At 39.4% G+C, this 21,717-nt stretch overlaps 1 protein-coding gene across 3 annotated transcripts in view; it reads right to left on the reverse strand.

Moving 5' to 3' along the window:
* TAB2 (TGF-beta activated kinase 1 (MAP3K7) binding protein 2) overlaps positions 1-21,717 on the reverse strand; it is a 61,727-nt gene that overhangs the window by 12,849 nt on the left and 27,161 nt on the right. The window contains exons 1-3 of one of the 3 annotated variants that reach the window (XM_052681659.1): positions 8,058-8,247; positions 4,100-4,389; positions 694-2,203 (exon numbers count right to left, since the gene is read on the reverse strand). In XM_052681659.1, the coding sequence (XP_052537619.1) occupies positions 694-2,203; positions 4,100-4,129 (1,540 nt within the window). In that variant the 5' untranslated portion in view covers positions 4,130-4,389; positions 8,058-8,247. Of the gene's footprint in view, positions 1-693; positions 2,204-2,381; positions 4,052-4,099; positions 4,390-8,057; positions 8,248-21,717 lie in introns of those variants that run through there. The other 2 variants (XM_052681650.1, XM_052681668.1) reach the window with 2 other exon arrangements.

A 21,717-nucleotide genomic window follows, 5' to 3' on the forward strand; every position in this document is an offset into this window, starting at 1 on the left:
AATAAAAGTGTGAAAAAATATGAAAATGGAAAAAAAAAAAAAAAAAAGTTTTAAACTGGCTTACTGTATCACATTTAAGTTTTATCCTTCTATTACACTATCGATCCTTTAAAATAACAATCTTTGGGTATGGTACTCTTTTTCACATTTTAACAACATAAGAGAAGTATAAAGACTTTCAGCATTTTATTGCCAAGCACCCATTAGGAAACAGAGGCAAACACTTTGTCCCGCTAACTGCTTTAGAAGACTGCTTTTCTTGCTTCTTAAATAACATTGACAAAAAGAAAAAAATGAAAATTGTATCAAATGGAAACGGTATCTCAACTGATCCAAATGTCTGCCAGTAGACTTTTAACTTTAAATCATTAGGATAAATAAAACGAGCTTAGATGTTTCCTTCGGAACAACATAGAAGTGAAGACACTGCAACTCCACTTCATTAAACAGATAACATATCTTCTTAAGACAAATGAAAATTATCTTCAAATATTCAGTGACATGTCTCTGCCATAAAAAGAAATCTATGACTTGCTTATAAACCTTTTTTGTTTATTTAGGAAATACTCAAGAATGCTAGAGTTGAAGATAACATTAATATCACAAAGTTTATCAACTGTTTCACGCTCTGTAGATTACATACTGAATTGACAATCTGGTTGAAATCTTTACTACTTATATTAAGAATATTACCTTGCGTGTAGGCAGCATCATCAGATCCCATACTCAATTTTCGTGCATCACTGATCCTATCCACATGTGCTAAAACAGGGTCAGTAAGATGCTGGATACCCTCTGGTTCAACATAGTGATCAGGAAGGTTTAGAAGGTTTGTAGGTTCAAAGGTTGGGGAGACTACCCCTGGGGAAACTGCAGGGGGCTTATTTGGAGAAACCGTAATTTTAAAAGTATATTTTGTGTTAGGCTGCGTAACAACCACTCGAGGAGAGGTTGCAGTGGTGCTGTTGCCCACTGCTCGACTCTTGGGTGGATGGTGATGAATAAATGCAGGACCCATGCTTACTTGACCAGACATATTCCTAGAAGTGGCAGATACTCCAGGATTTGTCGATATGAAAAGCGTGGGCTGGTTCCGCACAAGTTGATCATCTCCTGTGGTGGCATTTGCTGAAATGTAGACCTTAGGCTGACCACGTGTGATCACTTCATCAGTATTTGGAGGACTGGCCGATATGTAAACAGTGGGCTGACTTCTACTTAATGTCTGGCTGTTGAGGGAAGAGGGAGTAGTGGAGGTGCGAGGGCCAGTTGAACGCAACTTAGAAGAACTATTTCTCTGTGGTGGTTCAAGTTTGATTTCAATTTGGTTTTTGCGAGGTCCTGTGGATATATTCTGAATGTTGTATTGGCTATGAGCAGAGGATTGTGAGCTACCAGATGAATGAATCATAGGTGCTTGTGGAGTAGTAGGAGAACTGATAGGCATATAGACATGAGAAGTCTGGTGGCCTTGCTGATTTGGCTGCGTTGAGTGTTGCGATGAGGTATGTGGCGTGGTATTGGATGTAGGAAGAGTAGTCCAAGGACTTGGCTGCGAAGGCTGGTAGACTTGCTGAGGATGCATAGGATTAAACTGAGATGCCCAACCTGCCTGCTGCTGTGTCTGTCGAGCTGTACCACTAGGAGCTGTGATATAAGGCCTAATATAGATAGAATTTCCCTGTGGACTGTTAAGTACAGGAGGAGGTACACCATGTATGTGCAAAGACGTAGGGGTATTGCGGCCAGGCTGAATATTTGGGGCTAAGGTTACCATGATTGGGTTGAATCTGGGTGTTTGTTGAGACAAGTTAGATACTCCTTTGCTGCCTAGGTGAAATCCAAGATGTTGCCCCGGATTAGAAGCACTAACTGTATTACCCATTCCAAAGACATTAAATCCTTGTGGAACCTGCGCAGGTGCAGTCTGTGGTTCCTGCTGAAATAGTTCATTGTTGGGCTGCTTGGTTTGAAGGTGTCCATCGCTAACGCTGTGAGCTAGAGTCCTACTTCCATTCATTCTTCCATCTCTTCCATGGTGATACACGTTCTGTGACTGCAAATCCAAATTAAGAGATGTCATGTGATTTCGTAGTCCAGGAATCGCAGAATCATCCGAGAAACTTAGGTCTCCTTCACCATAGAGATATTTTGTGCTCTCCTGAGACAGAACTGCACAACAGGCATCCAAATTATTGTTATTCTATAAAAGACAGATGAAAGTTTGACGTTACTGATAAAATACTGTTATGGTTAGATAAATATAGGCACAAAACCATCAGTGAAAAGTTAACAATGTAGCATCAAATGGAAAGCTTTAGGTGGTTGGCCAGCATAGCAACTACAAACATACACACAAAGGGCTTGCATGTGAAGCTTACTATTTTGAGAACTGCAACTCAGTCACTGGAATCAAGAACAGAGGTCTGCACTGCTGCTGAAGCAATGACAGTGACATCTTGAATCTTGATAAGCTAACTTGGTACAGTATGATACACTGTGATTGCATACTTTTGCTACTCCCTCTGAATTTCAGAACAATCTTCACCAATGACCACATCTCTGGCTTGAGAAGAAAATGACAGAAAGAACAGACTCACAGTACCTACATGTGTACAGTACTGGCAAACAACTTAAAATCAAATTACATGTTTACTTAAAAAAAAAACAACAACCTTTTGCAAACACTTCAATACCAGTTACGCAGTAACTCCTGCTGAAAATGAAAGCTGAATCGTATGCAGAGAAGAAACATGCAGACCAAAGAAGTTGCACAGGAGCATATGACTTCAGAAGCAACGTAAAAATTCAGTTTATGCACATACAGCATATGATCACTTTCTTGCAAGTCGAAAATATTAATGAAAACCCAGGGGCCATTTAAACCACTGTTTGAAAAGCTCTTAAATACTTACATTTGTATAAGATTACTTTATAAAACCTGTAATAAAGAAACTTAAAAACCACCACCTAGCTAATTTGCTTTTTTAAGAACGTATCAGAAGGAAACTAACTGCTAATCCTAGTTCTGTATTTCCACACATTTAATAATACTGTATCAGATCTCCATAACTGTTTCCCTACATAAGGGCCTTGCTAAAAGAACCTACGTGTGCTGGTGGCATAATTTCAGAACGCTGTGCTCTGTCCGTACAATTTCCTGTACACTCCTCCCTCCAGTCCTCACCTCAATAATAAGTTAATGCTTTCAGCCAGAAAAACTCTTGTTAAGGCACAGATGTTGTAAAAACAAAGTAGGTGTCAAATTCATCCAAACACACTGAACACCAGTTACCAAAAGGAAGAAAAATGATCAAGGAAAATATTGTACATGCCAAGTAGTAACATTATCATATAGTTAAAGAACACACAAGCAAGAGAAAGTGTTCCATGCCACAAGCTTTGCAGCAAGTTATTTTTGTTAAACTAGTAGATAGGTGAGGGCTTGGACAGAGTTGTGCAGTCAAAGCAAGCCTGTCTCTATCTGAAAAAAATTACTGAAGGAAAAAACAAAATAAGAGAAGTGGGAGAGGGAGGACAAGCTAAACTCCACCCACAAAACCAAAACTATGTGTTGATACAGGCCAGATGAAGTTCTGAACTCTTAATTAATACTTAAAAAACAAAACAAACAAACAAAAAAACTGAGAATCAATCCAAACAACAAAAAAGCTTTAAAAAAAAATCACAAAAAATACGGGGTTTCCTAACGGCCATCTAACTAGCCAGTCACATAACAGAAATGTTGCAGAAATGTCTTGAGATGAAAGTGGGTCAAATGACTGTACACATAATGGGTCTAGATTGGAATAAGCACAAGAGGACAAAGTAATCAAATAACGTTAGTAGTGAAGAAAGGAATCAAACTAAGAAAGAACAGTGGGTAAGAAAATACAGTAACAGTAGCCTTGTATTCATTGCAAAGAAGAAAAGGGAGCCAGAAACGGGACAGGATGCCATAGAAAAACAAGCTAAGAAATCTTAAAGATTTTGCATGAACTTCAGTGAACGAAAATTATTAACAGAAAGGTAAAAAAATTAAAAAAAATATTAAAAAATCAAACCAAAAAGGAACAGGCCAGGCTTGCAACGCCCTTACATTCAACTTGAATGCATTTGCTTTGGACATTTTTTTTTTTTTTTAAAGACTGCATCCAATCAGTTCCAAAATTACAGTGATGGCAACGAGCAAATTGGAGAATTCAAGGGGGAAACAGGGGCACATGGAACCCCTGGCATCTTCTGGCTGGCAGAGGCAGAGTTTCAACCGCTTCTAGTTCTTTATAGACCAGAGAACCGGTTGATGGCAGAATTGAGCATATTCCAGCAAAACAATGCCCCTCATCTTAGCTCTGCCCATGTCCCAATTGAGTTTAAAATGTTGGCACCCTGAAAGAGAAAGAAAAAAAAAGAAAGAATAAGAATGCTGGAGGGAAATGAGGAAGCAAGGAGAGGACGTAGACTTGAGGTGCAGGTGGTTATAAAATGCCCCAGACACACAAAAAAAAGAACCAAAAGGGACAATGTCCACACAGAGGGGAAGCTGTGGCAATCCTTTTGAGCGAGAAGGGGAGGCTTGAATGCAGAAAGCTTGCTTTCCAGGCAGAATGGAGGGATGCAAAACTCTTCTGGAACACTCGATGCAGTCAGCCCAAGAAAGCAGTAAGATCGCCAGTTCCCTAGATGATACAGGTTTCCATTTCATGTTAGTTTTTGGTGGTCCTCTGGTTTCAAGATTCTAGGTATCATTGGATATTTTAACATTGGGCAAAAGAACAGCATTGAGAAATCTGTATAGTTTTTCTGCATAATTCATAGTGATCTTAAGAAGCCTTGGTTGTGATAAAAATCTTTTGTCACAATCACTATGAAATGCATAAGTGTTTGAACTCTTGCAGGTTCTCCCCTGTGATATTTTGTACTTCCTGTTGTAAAAATAGCTTCACTCTGACACATACTGTGGGGGCAAGGCAAATCACAGCACTTCTTATACAGTACAGTACATTACTAGTTGTATCTCAGAGCTAGGCTACAGTTATTACATTTACCAGAAATTAATTCCACCGTGCTCAGTTACTACAGGGCACAACTTGGTATGCAGATATTGTTCCAGAAGCACTACAAATACGTGTCCAAGTACTTTCAAATCCCACTGTCCAGTATTTACCACCAGCTCAAGTACACAGTTTCTCAGTTTGGAAAGGTTATATTATTATTTTTTAAAGCAGTCCAACTTAGAGTCGCGTAGTCAGAAGCTGATTCAGAGAATTTCAAACACCAAACTCAGGATTTTTTTTTAGAAACCTCAGCTTTGAATAACCTACTAACAACATCACCATAAGTAGCTTTAGGGTGTACTGAATTAGTGTAATAATATTGTACATATGGAACATATGCATATATAAACTTTTTTTCTCCTTTAAAAACACTTACAAAAGGTGACCTAAAAAAAATTCCCTCAAAATCTGAACTCTCATCCCCTATCTCTATCAAAGTACAGCATGCACAATATCTTCTCTTCACAGTTTTAAGACTTCTTTTTACGCAAAAAACCAAATCCATTGTATTCAGTAGTATTCAAAGACTGCTGAGTTTTGAAAAGCCATATGCTATCTTTTAAAGAACCAAGAACCAAACATCCAAAAGGTGACAGATCTTGCATTCACTCCTACTTCATTGACCTTACTCAATAAGCAACTCTCTCATTTTAAGAAAAAAACTGTATCTGTAGTATATAAGTTAGACTAGTTCTACAGAGAGCTAATATAAAAAATAGCAGTGAACTATCCTGAGAACAAATACAAGCAGTCTATTGTCTGGTTCAATTTTCCCTACAGCTAAATAATTAAAGATAAAGGGTTGGGAAAAGCCTGAAACCTCATAAGTCCACTTTCAAATCAAAAACAATTCTCTCAAGAACTGCTGTTTTCACAAATTCTCACTCTATTACAAATGTAGAATTATGATTGAGTCTTGAAAATTCAAACATTTAACTGGCACAATCACACTTCCAACAGCACAACAGGCACAGCACTACTTGGATGCATGTATGCTGACTATATATATCCCATACGTAAGTATGGACACATGTATTTTACATATTAAAATACATATAAAAATAAAACAATGAGCATTCTTTACAGCATAATTCTATCATCAAAGACATGTCATAGCCATAGCCCAGAGACAACCAGCTTCTGGGAACATACTGACTATCTTTTTCCCAATCAAATTTTGTGTGTTGTTGATCAATGCGAGTATTCACACAATCCTCCATTATCCAACATACTCAAAGGCTGAATACTATAGATAATGATGAAATCCAAACAGCACAGATATTTTGGGATCACAAGAAAATGCAAAGCAAACACACTTAAGCAACACAGTTAAGTAAGCATAACAGAATTTGATGCCATTCAGAGGGAACTCAACAGACTTGAAAGGTGGGCCCATGTGAACCTGATGAGGTTCAACACAGCAAAGTGCAACGTTTTGCACCTGGGCCGGAGGAATCCCAGGCATCCATACAGACTGGAAGGAGAGATCCTTGAGAGCAGCCCTGCAGAGAATGACCTGGGGGTCTTGATGGATGAAAAACTTAACATGAACCAGCAGTGTGCTCTTGCAGCTCAGAAGGCAAATGGTGTCCTGGGCTCCATCAGGAGAGGGGTGGCCAGCAAGGACAGGGAGGTGATTGTCCACCCTCCACTCTGCTCTTGTGAGGCCCCATCTGGAGAATGTGTCCAGGTCTGGAGCCCCCAGTACAAGAAAGACAGAGAGCTGTTGGAGAGGGTCCAGAGGAGAGCCACAAAGATGATCAGGGGACTGGAGCACCTCCCCTACGAAGACAGGCTGAGGGATTGGGCTTGTTCAGTCTGAGAAAAGAAGGCTGCGGGGTGACCTCATTGCAGCCTTTCAATACCTAAAGGGAGCCTACAGACAGGAGGGGAGTCAACTCTTTGAAAGAGTTGATAACAGCAGGACAAGGGGAAATGGTTTTAAGTTGAGGGAGGGGAGATTTAGGTTGGATTCAGGGGGAAGTTCTTTACAGAGAGTGGTGAGGTGCCAGAACAGGCTGCCCAGAGAGGTTGTGGATGCCCCATCTCTGGAGGTGTTTAATGCCAGACTGGATGGGGTCCTGGGCAGCCTGGTCTAGTATTAAATGGGGAGGTTGGTGGCCCTGCATGTGGCAGGGGGATTGGAGATTCATGATCCTTGTGGTCCCCTCCAACCCAGACCATTCTGTGATTCTGTGAAACTACAGATATAGCATCAACAATAGCATCAGAAAAATTCTTTATTATTTCTGAGACCAAAAGGAATCCACAAATCAGCAGCATGGATTCCAAGGCTACAGTAAAACAAACTAAGGCCACCAGGCAGCCCAAGAAGAACTGGGTAGAAACACATGAGCACATCACATCTGTCCAGGTGTCACACAGCCAAGACCAGGCTGATTGCCTACCTGACTCGGGCTAATATCAAGAAGACAAAGGACTCAGGTGTGTGGGGATTACTACATTCTAAGGCTCCCTGTTGTAGAACATATGTAAGGCCACCAGCACCAGCTCTGCAGGCCAGGTGAGCTGCGGCAGAAAAACAGTGGAGCAGGCAAATGCCAAGTAATGAGATCAAAGTCTGATGGAGATCAAGGTGGCAAAACTGCTTCTGTACCTGTGATGCTCGAAGCATACAAAAAAAAAAAAAAAAAAAAAAAGTGGAGCACTGTCTTAAAAAAGTGCTTGCTGGACTTTGTATCTATCTTTTGGCCACAATTCAACTTTGGCTCATTAGACGGCCAAAAGGCAATGAATATACTCATTATCAAGACTACAACCTCCATGCACACTGCTTCACAGGATGGTTTGCTTAGGAGGGGCCAATCCAGCACAGCTTCCAATCCGGAATAAATAAATTGGCTGCATATATTTGTCTCATTCAAAGAAGAAGACAGAAAGAAAACCAACCTGCTTTCAGTACAGACACTTACACATGGTTAGTTAACACTTAAAATAAGCATAATCAATTACTCATACAGTTACTAACAGAACACTGACCTGTAACATGCATCTGGATACAACACCTTCAGGTACCTCAGGAAACTTCTGTCGCAGGTCATGTAAAACCTGAATATCAATTTGCTGGCTTCCTTGGGCCATTCGTATATTGCCTGGTCAGGATTGTTTTTCAACAGGCAGTTTTAGGCCTTAGTAAAGGGAGCACTCATCTCTTCTGACCCAGCATTTTCTGAAAGAAGGAAAAATTTAAGACACTGAATGCAGGCACTATTGATGTTAAAACGTCAAACAGAACAAAACCTGAAAAAAAAAAAAACTCCTCAAAAATCCTCTTCAGTTATTAAATCTAAATCTGCATTTTATGTCAGTGTTTTTCCACATCACGTCTGGCTAACAAACGTCTATTCAGTCTCTTACAACCTTGAAAATTGCTCGTGTAAAGGCATATCTGATCAATTTCCTTTTTTTTTTTTTTTAAAGAAGAATATAAATTTATCAAAATATTAAAATTAATTGTTTAGGACCAGCATTTTTATTTCTTTAAAACATAAATTCATGCAAAAAAGTTTACATCAAAAAAGTGAGAAAGCATTAGTTTAGCTTTTGCATGTAATTAGTTACATTTTCCCAGTTACCGTTTATTACAGAAAATTGGGGCTAGAAGTTCAGTGTTTCATAAGTTTCAGGATTTATTAGCAACAGCCTATTAGTTTTCACCTGATGCATTTCAGAGATTATGACTGGAAGGAAACAACTTACAACTTATTTCCTCAATTAATTTTGTGTCTTTTTTAAAAAAGGAAATTATGAAGAATATACCGTAACCAGCCAGTCACACTTGTACAAGATATCTGTCCTGAGCTTACAGCATTCCTGCATGCTTTTACCAAGAACAGTTTCCAGCAATTAAGTTTGGAAGAATGTAGAGTTAAGCAAGAGAATGGTATCTCCTTCGTTTTCTTATAGTCATATCCATTTGTAATATTAGTTTACCCATAGCAGTCAACTCCAACATTCATTTACTTCACAAGTTAACAAGCCACCGAAGATGTACATCAATATATTCACTTTTTCCTTCCCTTCTCTGCCTGCTTTTCTTTTTTCCCCCATCATGCCTCCCATTCAACATGCACCATTACCCTACTGCTGCCTTAGTCTTCAGGTGAGCACTACTGCAGTTATTTCCCTACACAATGCATACACTGCTACAGGCAACACCTTTTTATGCCTCCATGGGAAATACTCTGAAAAATTAAACTGGCTTGGAAATATTTGAATTGTTGCTTCTTCCTTCTTCCTTTTGTTAAAAGCTACTTTGTGCTTCTATGATGCTTTTTGCTCACTAAACACTGCCCAGAGGTATGTCTATGAAGAGTAGTAACTTAAGAAAAATTAAAACATAATATTGTATCCTTAAACATAGCAAACACTCCTCTCTCACTCACATCAGCATTTCCTGCAGAGCTCCCCTTCCTTTTCCCCCTTCATCTGAGCACAGGACTTTCCTCCCTGCCCACAAGAAACACAAACCCCTGTTTAAGCACTCAGAGCACAGCCCTGCCAGGCACCTCTAAAGGCTCCCTGGATTTTGGCAACACAAACTCCTGCCAGCGACCCACCAGCCCACTCTCTCTGCAAATGAGTCTACATGCTTGTTTTTCCTGTACCCTTATTCCCTAAAAGGATACTACTGGGGAGTTAGTTAGGAAGTATTATTGCCAGTTCCCTAGTCATTTTCTAGAGCATTAATGCTGCTTGTGATTCAAGTGTAATCACTGCAATGCCACAGCTTTTCTTGAGACTGAAAAGATGGAGAAACGTGCAAAGAACTGATGACAAAGCATGAAGCACATGATTTCCAGCATGAATCACAAGACAGGCATAATGCCTTCCACGACATAAGGCCTGAATCACTCCATTATAAGATTTCTTCAACTCCTGTGTTTTTGGTGGTCTGAACTGGTAAAATTATCAGTCAACCTATAATTAGCTCAAACACTTCCTATTGTATCAACATAATCTAAAATAGCAATGCTTTTCAACAGTCTGCCAGCAATTCAAGATGCTTCTCTGACAAAGTAAAAGAATAAAAATCAAAATACATGTTACTTTGATGACTCTGCCCATACATATTACATATGTATGTGGAATAAAAGTTTGTTAGCTAATGAAATAGAGAAGACTAAAGGTCCTAAGAATATTCCATTTAACATCTGCTCATAATTTCAGTCTCATAAATCCCATTCTCTATGATGGAATTGTAATGCATATTTAATTAAAAGTATGGGAAAAAACAGGAATTTTTATTAGAATACTCAGAGATACTTTGATAAAACAAAGACCACAGATGTACCCACAATTTTTAGTGCACATAACAATGTAATATTCTACTATTGAAAATGAAATCACAACTTCTAACAGCTTTAGCATACAAGTATCAGCCAGGACTGCTAGAGTTAGAAATTCAGATTATGCAATTCCTCCCCAGAGCACACATTCTGCTTATCTGACTATTCAAGTTCAGTTTCCCTTCTCTTCATGCACTTTAATAATGGACACAGAGCAGCCCAGCTCTTTAGGAGCTGGATTTGGTTTCATTCAGATCCATCCAACTCCAAACCTCATGTGGACAGAGGTGATCAATACAAAGATCTGGCACAAAGTCCCACACACATAAACCAGAAGCACCACACTTCCAAAGGCGACAGGCACAGTATGACAAGAGCTCAGCTAAAACAGACATATCTGCACTGATCCTGAAGAAATGTACTCTCTGTACCCCAGGAGTACCATCTCAAAGGAACAGAAATACCGAAGCACACTGGTACACAAGGTACCCTGTGGCAGCTGCTCTAAGTACCCAGGATCCATAACTTAAAGGTAGCACGGATACACCTAAATAAGCTGCGGCCATACCTTAGACTGTAAGACACATCAAAGGAACCTCAGAAACTAACAACGGGCAATGGAAGATAAAATATTTTGTTTTGAACAAGTCACTCTACACATTTGAAAAGTAACGGTTAAAAAGCAAACTGGGGCAGCAAATTTTGCTTTATGCAACTGAAGGCAATCATCTTGGGCAGAGAGAGAAACACGGATATCTAACCTAAAAAAAAAAAAAAAAAAAAAAAAAAGTTGTTCTTTTTTTTTTAAACCAGAAGAAGTGCCAGGCTTTTACTGTGTACTACCACGGAGACAAGCTATAATAAGGGGACATTACAGTCAGCATGGTTAATAAATAAGTAAAGAAAGAAAGAAAGAAAGACAATCAATGAAGTCAGAAAGCAGTCTTGCTACACTGGTCCAAGTACTGGAGAGTTCCTTTTCCTTTTCCCTCCCCCTGCTATGTGCAATGCAGGAAAAGGCACACACGGTGCTCAGTTGTACACGTGCTGCTAAAATGACACTAAAGCCCATTTGTATTTTGGTATGTTTTTCTGCAGCTTTCATCTTATCACATGTGATTTGCACTGAATATGAATTGCTCTAAATCATGTTGTGCTGTTTAGCTAACAATGCTAGAAACATATTTCATCTAACAGTTTATTTTAGGAACCTGTTTGTAAATATTTATAGAGAATGCTACGAATGCAAGAACAAGAGCACACTTTCTTGAACAAGGGCTGCTCTGCAAGTAATGCCTCCTATTCTATTACAATGCCCATAACATCACATAACATCAGAGGCAGATGGTGGTGGTATGACAGTAGAGGCTGAACCTTCCCGTTAGTATCTTGCTGCATTTTGTTGCCACGCAACAGATGGCAGCAGAGGGGCAGTCTGACAATACAATGCCTGACATAGAAGTGTGTATGAAGCAAAGGTGTGCTGTTGAATGTAGAAGAAGTGGCACCCAATGTCATTCATTGACACTTGCTGAACATTTCTGGAGACCAAACAGTGGATGTGACCTCAGTGAGGTGAAGAGTGGTGTCAGCATCAATAACAGCGGTGGGTCACCTCTACGTGGCATGCAGGCTCTTGTTCACAGCTGGTGAAAGTGCACAGCTAATGGTGGTGACTGTGTCGAAAGACTGTGTTTCGTGACTGAGAATTTTCTCTATCAAATAGTGTTATTGTGCTCTTTGTATTTGATGCAGTTTCTGTGAAAATAAATAGGAAGCACTACTTTCAGAGCAACCAAGAATGCAGATTATAGATGTTGCATATAAAATACTGCTCTCCTGACAGCAAATGAGATGCAACAAGTCGCAGTTTGAGGCCAGTAGAGGTTGCTAAAGTGCCTATGGAGACAGCAGCAAAGGGACTCCTGGCATTTCTTTTCATGGATCCAAGAGGTACAGAAAGATTGTAGAAACAAAAGCAATTACAAAACTGATAGTAAAGGAAGAGCCCTCTATACTTCAGTTCCTTCACCAATACCAAATAGCCCCCCTGAATCCTCCAAACTGGGTAGGCAAACAATGAATATCTCAAAAAAGGAAAACTTTTTTTCCTCCGCACCCCACCATCACGCTTTCTTGAGCTGTACCTACCCCACATGTTTAGCTACTTTTTATCTGAGTACCAAGTCAAAAACAAATATAAAAAGAAAAACACCTCTCCCATCTTTTCAGCCAGATCCCAATTCTGACACAATACGCCAAGTCGACAGTTTAACTGCAGACTAACCAAAGATCATCTTCCAGCAAGGACTCCCTTACACCAAACAGCTTCAATTATCAGAGAACGGTTTGGGTTGGAAAGGACCTTTAAGATCACCTGGTTTCAAATCCCCTGCTATAGGAAGGGATATCTCCCTCTAGACCAGGTTGCTCAAAGCCCCATCCAGTAGAGCACATAGAGATATCAGTATTATTTCTTTCAGCTTTCTTTCAAGAAAGCAGAGATGTCTCTGGTCTACACTTAGAACCAGTAATCACAACAGAAGCTTATCAATTTCTATTCACAAAATATCCCTCAATGGATTCTCCAGCAGTAATAACCATCACAAGTTAATCACCAGTTTATACTTGCTATGTGTCAGTACCTCCCTCTAGAATTAAGCTAGAGGTGTATTTTTGTATTTTCACTGCCTAAACCCCTCCCCCCCCCAAAAAAAAAACCTCAAAACCCCCAAAAAACAAAAAAACCAATTCACAGATTAAGTGCCACATTTGCCTCTTGCAACTTGTCCCTTCAATCTCCTCCATAACAATTCCCACACCTATTTCTACTTTCTTATTTTTGCTCATCTGTACCTGAAAGTCCTTGACAAATACTAGACTAGAAATTCCTGCTACATGTGTTTAGCAAATAGGGGGAAAATAATAATAAAAAAGAATGGAAATCACCGCATGTAAGGCCATATCATATTAAAGGAACAGATTCTTCGCTGTAGCAAAGGCTACACAGTTTTAATTACAAAACTGACAACTTGCATTGGGATTGATGAGCAAGCAGAATCCAAATAGAGAAGCACCAAAACTGTGTGAATCTTTGAGAAGCTAGAGTACAAAAAAGGTTTAGAAATCTAACTGTATGAAACAGTGAAGTAATGGCTTCCCCCGACGTAACCACAATACACTTTTTCTGAATGCAACACACAGTCCGAAAGTGCAGATATTTTTTTTCTTAAACCTAAGAAAAAGTGAGCAGGGAGAAAATTTTGAAACAAAACCACTCCTCCAAAGACTCCCATATTCACTCTGCAAAAGGGATTAAGTGAAACAACAGAAAACAACAGGAAAACAACAGAACTTACAATAATATCATTCATACTTTTAAATGTGTATTTTTAAAGAAAGAGTAGAAACCAACTGGTAGAAAACTAGTTTATTCAATTAAATTTAATTTTAAAAATTACAAATTCAATTTTTACAACACATTGCTCAGCCTTCCTATGGCTATTGTAAAGCCATCTAACAGTGCTTGCAGTATCTCTACTAAAAATAAATAGATAAGTAAATCTTCCTATAAAAAAAATACAGGTTATCTTCCACTTGCTACCATCCACTTCCTACATAAAGAACAAAAATATCAGCTTATCTAAAGTACTGTTTATGGCCCTATCCTGAATCTATGAAACAGTGATACTTGTTACTCAATTTTTAAAAATCAATCTCTTCAGACAAAAAGGAGTTAAGAGAAAGGATATAAAAGTGATCTGGGCACATGATCACAAAAAGAAAAAAATGAGAATTATAAATACAACATGATGAAGAGCAAGAGATTCCCCAAATACAGCATGTGATTATATTAGACAAAAAACTTGTACCAAATAATGACAAGCATGGGGAAGATGGAAAAACCTACAACATCTCAACAAAATGATCTGTTCCTTTGAAAGATCTATTCTCAATGACCAAACTTGGGAGGGTTCCACATTAGAGCATTATTTCTAGTGCAACCGCTCTGAGATTTCAGAGACGGAAGCAGAAAACACACTTCTGTGACCAATCTTTACTTTAAAAAATAGTTCAAGAAGAGTGAAAGTCTACATGCAAGCAATATTTGTTTAGCTAAGCCTGTTTTTCTCTCCAACTTGCTTGACTAGGTTGATTTGATTGATGGAGGAGAAAGAAAAAATTTAAAAGCTTCCTAAAATGAAGTGATATTTTTACAGGAGTTTAAAATGGAACTAGATGCTACAGTCTCCTACAGATTCTCTGACCAAAGCATGCACTAACACAGTTAGAAATATTCCCATGAGTCAGACAAACGGCCCTTTGAGCCCAGTGCTGTCTCCAACAGCAGCAACAAAAAACAGGAAGGGCACATGAGCCTGAGCCATTCTGTAGTACATTCCTCTCGCATTCTTTAAGTATATACAGATGTTTGGTCAAGGAGATTAGAACAGATCCCTGTCTACTGCCCTTACAGACCTGCTGACTTGTATTTATCCAATAGGCTTTTTAACTTGCTGAAATTTCTCTGCCTCCACAATATCTTCTGGCAAAAAAAATCCAGATTTTACTACTCAGTGCTTACAAACATTAAAAAACAAACAACAACCAAACAAAAGCAAACAAAAGTCTTCTGTCCCATAAGCTTTTAGTGCCAGACTTAGTTCTGCATGCAATGCCTTTGTAAATTTGCAAGTTTCATTCATAAATCCTTTTACGCTCCTTCCCTTCTCCAAACCAGTACACTGGACTTTTAAGTCTCCCTCTGCCTTCCCTTTTTTAAACCTTCTGCCCACCTTCTGCAACATCAGTATATCCTCCCTGAGATAGCCAGATCATAGAACCCAATACTTGAGAGTCTGCAGGCTTTTCTGGCTGCTGCTGAACACTGGGTTCTGAATGTAGTACCTGTGAGCATCACCCAACCTGCTGCGTAACACAAGACCACACAATGGAATTTGAGTCACTTACTGATAATCCTTATTCCCATCTATGCTTCTCCTTCATAACTCCAAGAATAAAAATTCTCAACTTTGTGATGGAAAGCCTGTTGTTACTGCCATCGTACCAGCATGTACATAGGGTAACAAGCACCTGAAAACGTTGGTTGGTTTACTTCTATATTCTAGCTTTCATAAATTTTAAATCACTGAGCAATACTGTAGCTGGGAGCTGGTTCCAGAAGAGTTCGTAAAATATTTTTAGTTTTTATGCCTGACTTCAGCCCAAACCAGACCTAAGTTTTCCTTGAATAACTTGTCCCCTAAAACACTGTAGATATTTGGGGAACTTGCCAGTAACCCACTGCTAACAGCTGCAATAAAATGGAAGTGAATGACAAGTTCATTCAATAGCTTCAGGAGCCTCTACAATAGTTGACTCTGGGCCAGAAGACATTAGCCTGCAGTCCAAGTACAAAGAAGCCCATCTTAAAATCTCACAACTCCAAACACTCTCAATATCACAAAACCACACTCTAGCTATACCTGGAGCAATACAGTTTACAAGTTTCTGGCTCCATCACCAAAAACTGTAGTCCAGCACGACTGGCTGCATCAAAGCTGTGAACCTCAATGCATCTCACTAGTCCCTAGTCCCATAGCAGCATCTTACCAGGTCAGATCCAGCTTGTACTCACTAAACTCACAATATTTCCTTTAAAATTATTTTGTTAAATGAAGCAGACATCTGATGAAACAAGACTTGTGCTCTCTAGGAGGCCACAAACCTGGATCTTTCCTAATACTCTTTTTTTCCCCCAGTTTAAAAATGAAGCAAGACCAAATGCAAACTTAGTTTTGAATCATTTCTGAAGAGGCAGAGGCACATAGATTACTATCAGGGGAGCCACCGAAGGACATCCCCACGTGGACAGAAGCACAGAAAACAAGCATAGCATTTGTAGCCTTCAATAGCTCTCACACCTGCAATATCTCAGACTTCCTCAAAGTAAAGCTCTCTTCAACAGTATACATAAACAGTTTATTTTTAGAAGACATATGATTTATCGGAGAAATAAATATAGATGGAAACAGTCTGAAATTGCTTTTTAAAAAAGCAAAACAAAGAGAATCAAATCCGCAGTGACATACTCAAATGAAGAATAATTACTGAATTTCAACTGAGGACCCAACAGCTTTTGCAAAACTACTTATCTACACCTCAATACACAACCCTTGTAGAGACAGCTCTTGACTACAGCACTGCCATAAAGTTTCCCACTAATGACTTACGTAGTTTGCTCTTAAGATACATCCATTCTCATTCTAAACAAGTACAGCAAGATCAATTATGATATACTGTTATTACAGCCTTCTCAGTAGAAACACTGTCAGACACACTTTAAACCTAACTGCTGTGTTCTTGAAATAACCATCAGATTTATCCATGAAAAAGATTAAATAAAAAAAAAAAAACAACAAACAAACATATTCGGTTTGCTGATTGAAAGTGTTTTTCCTTTATCCTAGAACTACAGAATCATAAAACGGGTTGGGTTGGAAAGGACTTCAACCTCTGCCAACCTCCAGATCTGATACTAGGCCAGTACCAGTGGTCTAGTTGCCCAGGGCCACATCCTACCTGGTCCTGAACACCTCCCAGGACAGAGCATCCAGTCTCTTTGGGCAGCCTGCTTCAGCATCTCACCACGCTCTCTGTGAAGAACTTCTCCCCAACATCCAATCTAAACCTTCCCTCCTTGAGCTTAAAACCATTCCCCCTTATCCTATCACTATCTGAGTGAAAAGTTGATTCCCTTCCTGTTTATAATCCCCTTTTCAAATAGTGGAAGGCTGCAATCAGGTCTCCTCATAGCCTTCTCTTCTCCAGACTGAACAAGCCCAGCTCTCTCAGTCTGTCTTTGCAGGGGAGGTGATCCAGCCCTCTCATCATCTTCATAGCCTTCCTCTGGACCCTCCCCAACAGCTCCACCACCTTTCCTGCACTGGGGGCTCCAGGCAATTAAAAAAACTAAAGAACTGTCAACTCTCCATTCAAAAAGCAAAAGAATTAAAAAGACTGAATGCTAACATACAAGCCTCATTTATAATGCTTTTGCTCTCGTTTGTAGATACCTAGAATTGTTGAATGCAAAATTATCCCACTGATATTTCTAAAATTCACTGGGAAGCCTTTGCAAATGAACTTCAATAAGACAAGCACAGTTGTCCCGTACTGTCACTGATTGTGAGGTAATTCAATCTTTTTCTATGTATTTTGGATCATTTGTTTCACAGCCAGAACCTCTGGAATGTCTCAGTACCCAGACAAATATCTAACTGATGCAATTCAAGACCAAAACCAGCAACACCATCACAGATTGGACAGGTAAGTTCTTGGCTGGATAAGGAACTGGCTGGAAGGCTGGGCCCAGAGTGGTAGTGAATGGAGCTAAATTCAGCTGGTGACCCAGCATGAGTGGTGTTCCCCGGGGTCAGTGCTGGGTCCTGTCCTCTTCAATATCTTTATTGATGACCTCGATGAGGGTATTGAGTGCACCCTCAGTAAGTTTGCAGATGACACCAAGTTGGCTGGAAGTGTCGATCTGCCTGGGGGTAGCGAAGCCCTACAGAGGGATCTGGACAGGCTGGAGAGCTGGGCTGAAGCCAATGGGATGAGTTTCAACAAGGACAAATGCCAGGTCCTGCACTTTGGCCACAACAACCCCAAGCAACACTACAGGCTTGGAGCAGGGTGGCTGGAAGACTGCATAGAGGAAATGGTCCTGGGAGTATTGATTGATGCTCAGCTGAACATGAGCCAGCAGTTTGCCCAGATGGCCAAGAAGGCCAATGGCATCCTGGCTTGCATCAGGAACAGTGTTGCCAGCAGGAACAGGGCAGTGATTGTCCCACTGTACTCAGCTCTGGTGAGGGCTCATCCCAAATACTGTGTCCAGCTTTGGGCCCCTCACTGTAAGAAAGAGATTGAGGACCTGGAGCGGGTTCAAAGAAGGGCAACAAAGCTGTTGAGGGGTCTGAAGCACAGGGCTTATGAGGAGCGGCTGAAGGAGCTGGGAACGTTCAGTCTGAGAAGAGGATGCTCAGGGGAGACCTCAATGCTCTCCATAACTACCTGAAGTAGTAGTGGGGGTTGGCCTCTTCTCTTGTGTAACAGTGATAGGACTAGAGGGAATGGCTTCAAGCTGCAAGGAGAGATTTAGGCTGAATGTTAGGAAATACTACTTTTCTGAAAGAAAAGTCAGGCACTGGAATGGGCTGCCCAGGGAAGTGGTGGAGTCACTGACCCTGGACCTGTTCAAGGAATGTTTGGATTTTGTATTGAGGGATATGGTTTAGTGAGAACTACTGGTGATAGGTGGATGGTTGGACTGGATATCCTGTAGATCTTTTCCAACCTTGGTGTTTTTGTGATTCTGTGATCTCAGATCTGAGTTTACATCTTACAGTGGTTTTGCTTACGACTCAGTTGCTATTTGCAAGATGTTTGCAAGTTTCACACTAATACTAAAGCAAGCATCCCCAGAAGTGAGGCAAATCAGATAATCAAGAGACACGACTGCATTTTAGATGGACCATTTCAGAACCGAAGCTGTCTCTCAGTATTTGCCCACACACACACATAAGAGACAAACAAGTCTTATGAATACAAACCGCCAAAACCTCAATGGCTATATCATGAGTTTGAAGGAGAGTTTATAGTGCCGTTTTTTTTGTTTTGTTTTTAAATCTCTTCCCAATGAGCAGGCCCAATAAATGTACTGGGTTCCATACTTCAGTGTGTATTTATTTTGAACGCTGCCCTTCTTGAAATTGAATGCATTTTTTGTTCTTTCAGTTCTACAGTGTATTAGGTCATTGAAGGTACAGAGATAGAAGGGGTAAAGGCAGGAGATCGAAAAAAAAAAAAAAAAGAAAAAAGTTTGTAAGAAATGTAACAGGTATGTTACATGTTTTATGCTTATATGTACAATTTTACTGAAGGTTTATATTTTGCTAAACATGTTGGCTCTATAAAAAGGTATCAAGCTATACCAGTAACAGTAGTATCAGTAGCAAAATAGTACAGTATGACGCTTTTAAGAACATTTTCACTCTTTTTACATTTTACTTACATGATGAATTAAATGATAACTGTAAAAGGGATAACTGGACTGTAAGACTTTTTAGGTGAGCTATTAATCAGCTCAATTAACAATGCAGCCTTTCCTCCAAGACTTAGAAACAAACACACAAAAAACCACTATGAAAAAACAGCAGCTGTACCACAGTACTTAAATATTCAATGGTCCAAGTTATTTCCCAATTGCACATTGGTAGCTTCCAAATCAATTATTTGCCAAACCCTTTTAAACTGCATCAAAATGCAATACATTGGGTAACAACTTCAGAATTTCTTTTTTCTTCCAACAGCTAGACAGACAATACTGCTGCTGAAGTCAGTCTGTATAGCTAGTCATTTGCCCACAGTTACATTAGAAAAACACTGACAAAGATTCTACTAGTAACAAGATAGGTCAGCTGTTCTTATTCACATTAAATGGTGCGTCCTTCCTCACAACATTTTTGGTGGTTTTTTTTTTTTTTTTTTTTTTTTTAATAATCTCTTAAGAAAGATATTTTTCTAAGGACAGAAATGACTTGCTTATACATTAATGCCTAAGATGTTGTCATAGAATACAGTACACTAGCAAGATCTTCTGAAACAAAGCTCATTCCAAACATATACATTTTAAATGAAGATGAAGGTTTATTACTGCCTCTTGGAAACCTGAACTCACAGAAAAAAAAAAATCATAAACCATTTGCCTCCCTTAGATACACATCACATACAGCCTATTTCCAGATTTTATGAGTTTTTCTGAGATTTTATTGTTTCTCTGATAAGCCTGGAGAAGATACAAAAAAGAAGTCATTAAGTCAGTTTCCCTTTTTCACTTTTTAACTCAAACTTCTTATTTCTACAGTGGTGCAGCTCCAGTCCAGACCGTGACTCACTGCAGCACACACTAGTTGCTACAACGTGGCCCAAGCAAGACAGTTGACAAGTACAAAAAACAAAGCCTCTAATCCAGAAAAACTTGTTATCTATTAATATGACTTAGTCTGCATGAGAAGAAGCTACAAAGTCAACACAATATATAAAATGTATTTTCATTGTCCTATAAAATACAGGCTGGGATTTAAACCCTAGTTCCGCATCTTATCGCAGCATGTAATTTTATTTTTTGAATCCAAATGTTTATATGACAATTAAAAAGGAATGAATATGAGAGTTTGTTGTCTAAAGAGAGAGGCTGAAGAATGCTGACAGTTCAATTCTCTTATTGAGGACAAATATAAGAGTAGTTTTAAAGGTAAAGGGGGACGTAAAGGACTTAAGGCTAATTCTTGCCCTAAGCAGAAGCTGTAGAAAGCAGAATATTAGCTCTGGAAAACTTATTTGGAGGGAACAACCACCTCTGCTCTATGACTTAGAGGAATCTTTTCTTTGCAACATTCCCAGGACACAGGAGCCAGATCTCTGCATCCTTCATTTATTTTATTGTTCTAACGGTTGTTCCTCCTGCAGCAAAGGTAACACCGACTGTTTTTTACATTCCAACAAAGGTCGGATTGATAAAATATCTAAATAAGAGGCTTCAAAAAAGCATTTATAAATCTAAGGGAAATGAGAAATTTAGCTGCAGGTTTTTTTTTTTGTTTTTTTGTTTTTTGTATTATTTATAAAAGAATAATAATAGAATATCTGAAATTAAAGTAAGATTTACTTAGAATAGATGTTACTTTTAGAGTTTGGCTGTTATAATATGACTGAACCATCCTTAAATGTGTATCTTAAATTGCCATGCCGTACTGAACAGCTGACACATCTACTGCAGAACTGTCCATATTCACTTAACTCAGTGCAACTCAACTCGGTAAAGACCTGAAACAGACACCTGCATAAAATACAAGAGATGCTCCAAAAGTAATGCTATGTATTTTGTTATGTTGGCCCATAATATCAGAAGGAATGTTGGTCTGACAGTAGAGGTTGAACCTTCCCACCAATATTGCATTACATATTGTTGCTGTGCGACAGATGGCAGCAGAGGGGCAGTCTGACAAAATGGTGTCTGACATGGAGGCACATATGAAACAAAGGGGTGTCACTGAGTTCCTCCATGTGGAAAAAAAAATGCACCCAGTCAGTCACATGTATCAATGCTTGCTGTATGTGTCTGGAGACCAAACGCTGGATGTGAGTAGTGAGGTGGTGGGCGGTGTGTGGCAGAAGCATCAACAGCAATGTGAAAGACAACAAATGTTTCAGACAGCCATGAGATTGTTATGAATGCAGCACGCAGACTTTTGCTCATTGCTCATGGAAGCATACAGCTCACAGCG

Source organism: Tympanuchus pallidicinctus, unplaced genomic scaffold, assembly GCF_026119805.1.
Source record: "Tympanuchus pallidicinctus isolate F22 unplaced genomic scaffold, pur_lepc_1.0 scaffold1, whole genome shotgun sequence".
Lineage (NCBI taxonomy): Eukaryota > Metazoa > Chordata > Aves > Galliformes > Phasianidae > Tympanuchus > Tympanuchus pallidicinctus.